At 31.1% G+C, this 1,744-nt stretch overlaps 1 protein-coding gene across 1 annotated transcript; it reads left to right on the forward strand.

Annotated features, from left to right (window-relative positions):
- The first annotated feature begins 340 nt into the window (after positions 1–340).
- Positions 341–976, forward strand: LOC131997974 (tigger transposable element-derived protein 6-like). Its single transcript, XM_059369917.1, has one exon. It carries the CDS (start codon positions 341–343, stop codon positions 974–976), a length of 636 nt encoding a protein of 211 aa, XP_059225900.1.
- The last annotated feature ends 768 nt before the right edge of the window (positions 977–1,744 follow it).

Raw genomic sequence — 1,744 nt, forward strand, 5'->3', positions numbered from 1 at the left:
GTTTATCCGTTAAAAAATGAATTGACACAATACATATACAGAAATTCTGAATAAACTTCTAACAACAAAACGTATACAATGTGTATGCCTTTGTATTGTGTGTTTGTACATATTATGTTATATTGGTTGGTTTTGAAATGCGAACAGAAGCAGACGTAATGTATGTGTGTCCTATTTTTTTGGCATAAAGCTTACTGCAGATATAAAAATGGAATAAATAAAATGTCTGGAACAAAGGTAGAAATAGGAAACAAGTTTAATTATTTACCACAAATTTATTTATTTTATTATTATTGTACATTTTAAATAGAGAAATTCTTCAAAATACACGTGCCTGACTATGAAAAAGAAACTTGAAATTATTGAGAAAATTAAAGCAGGAGTGCCGAGAAAGATCATTTACGAACAGTTTGATTGTAGCGCAGCAACGGTTTGCTCAATTTCGAGCATTGCCACAAAAAATAAGAACATTCTTTTGAAACGCATTAGAGGAGGTTCAAATAAGCAAGTGGAAGAAGCTTTACATCTCTGGTTTATAAATATGAGGTCAAAGGAAGCAACAATATCAGGGCCTATTATTATGCAAAAGGCAAAAGACTTGGCTAATATTATGAATATAGATTTTGTACCAACTATAGGGTGGCTAGAGCGTTGGAAGAAAAGAGAGAACATTCACTTTAAAAAGCTGCATGGAGAAAAAAACTCAGCGAATACTGTTGCAGCAAGTGAATGGATTAAAAACATATTGCCCGAGTTGTTGAAAAACTACTCGGAAGATGACATATATAATGCCGATGAAACAGCTCTTTTATATAAACCACTACCAGGTGGAAGTTTAGCAAACAGGTCCGATCAGCCATCAGGCAGTAAAATTTCGAAATACCGAATCACACTTCTTTTTATAACAAACTCTTCGAGAAGTGATAAATACGTCTTCAGTGTTGGTAAATCTTTAAAGGAAAGAACTTGCCTGTAAATTATTCCGCTAATAAGAAAGCTTGGATGACAAGTATTTTATGGACAGAAATTATCAAAGAAATTGACATAAAATTTCAGAAAAAAAACTTTATTTTGTTAATTGACAATGCTGACTGTCACAAAATATCCGATGACGTTACATTAAAAAAACATAAGAATTGAATATTTACCTCCAAACACCACGTCAATTATTCAACCATTGGACCAAGGCATAATAAGGTCATTCAAGTGCATCTATAGAAAGCTTATTATTTCGAAGCAACTTTTACATCTTGAATGCTCTGACACATTAGAAAATGAAATCGGAAATGAAATGGAAAACTTTATTGAAATAGAGAACGATTTGGAGTGTTGCGAGGATTTGACTGAAGAAGAAATAGTTGAACAAGTAATTGGTCGTGAAGCTGTTATAGAAAATGAAGAAATTGAAATGGATGTGGCTTTTCCGAAACCAACTGTTCCAGAGGCGTATAAGTTAATATGCCAATTGAAAGATTTTTTTTCCGATAATTTTGAAGCCCGCAACTTGCTTAATGAGCTTGTAAATAAAATAGCCCATGCAAATGAAAAAAAAAAAAATGACTCAAAGTCAAATTAAAGATTATTTTAAAGGACCTAATGTTTGATTTTTAATATAACCTGTATTGTGAGACTGAATTTTTATATATTTTTTTTTTTATTTTTATTAATGAGAGACGGAATTGTTAATTTATGATAATTTTTTTTTTTTGAGGACAGAGTTCTTTTAATTTCTGTTTTAAACTTT

The sequence above is a fragment of the Stomoxys calcitrans genome, chromosome 5, assembly GCF_963082655.1.
Source record: "Stomoxys calcitrans chromosome 5, idStoCalc2.1, whole genome shotgun sequence".
Taxonomy (NCBI): domain Eukaryota; kingdom Metazoa; phylum Arthropoda; class Insecta; order Diptera; family Muscidae; genus Stomoxys; species Stomoxys calcitrans.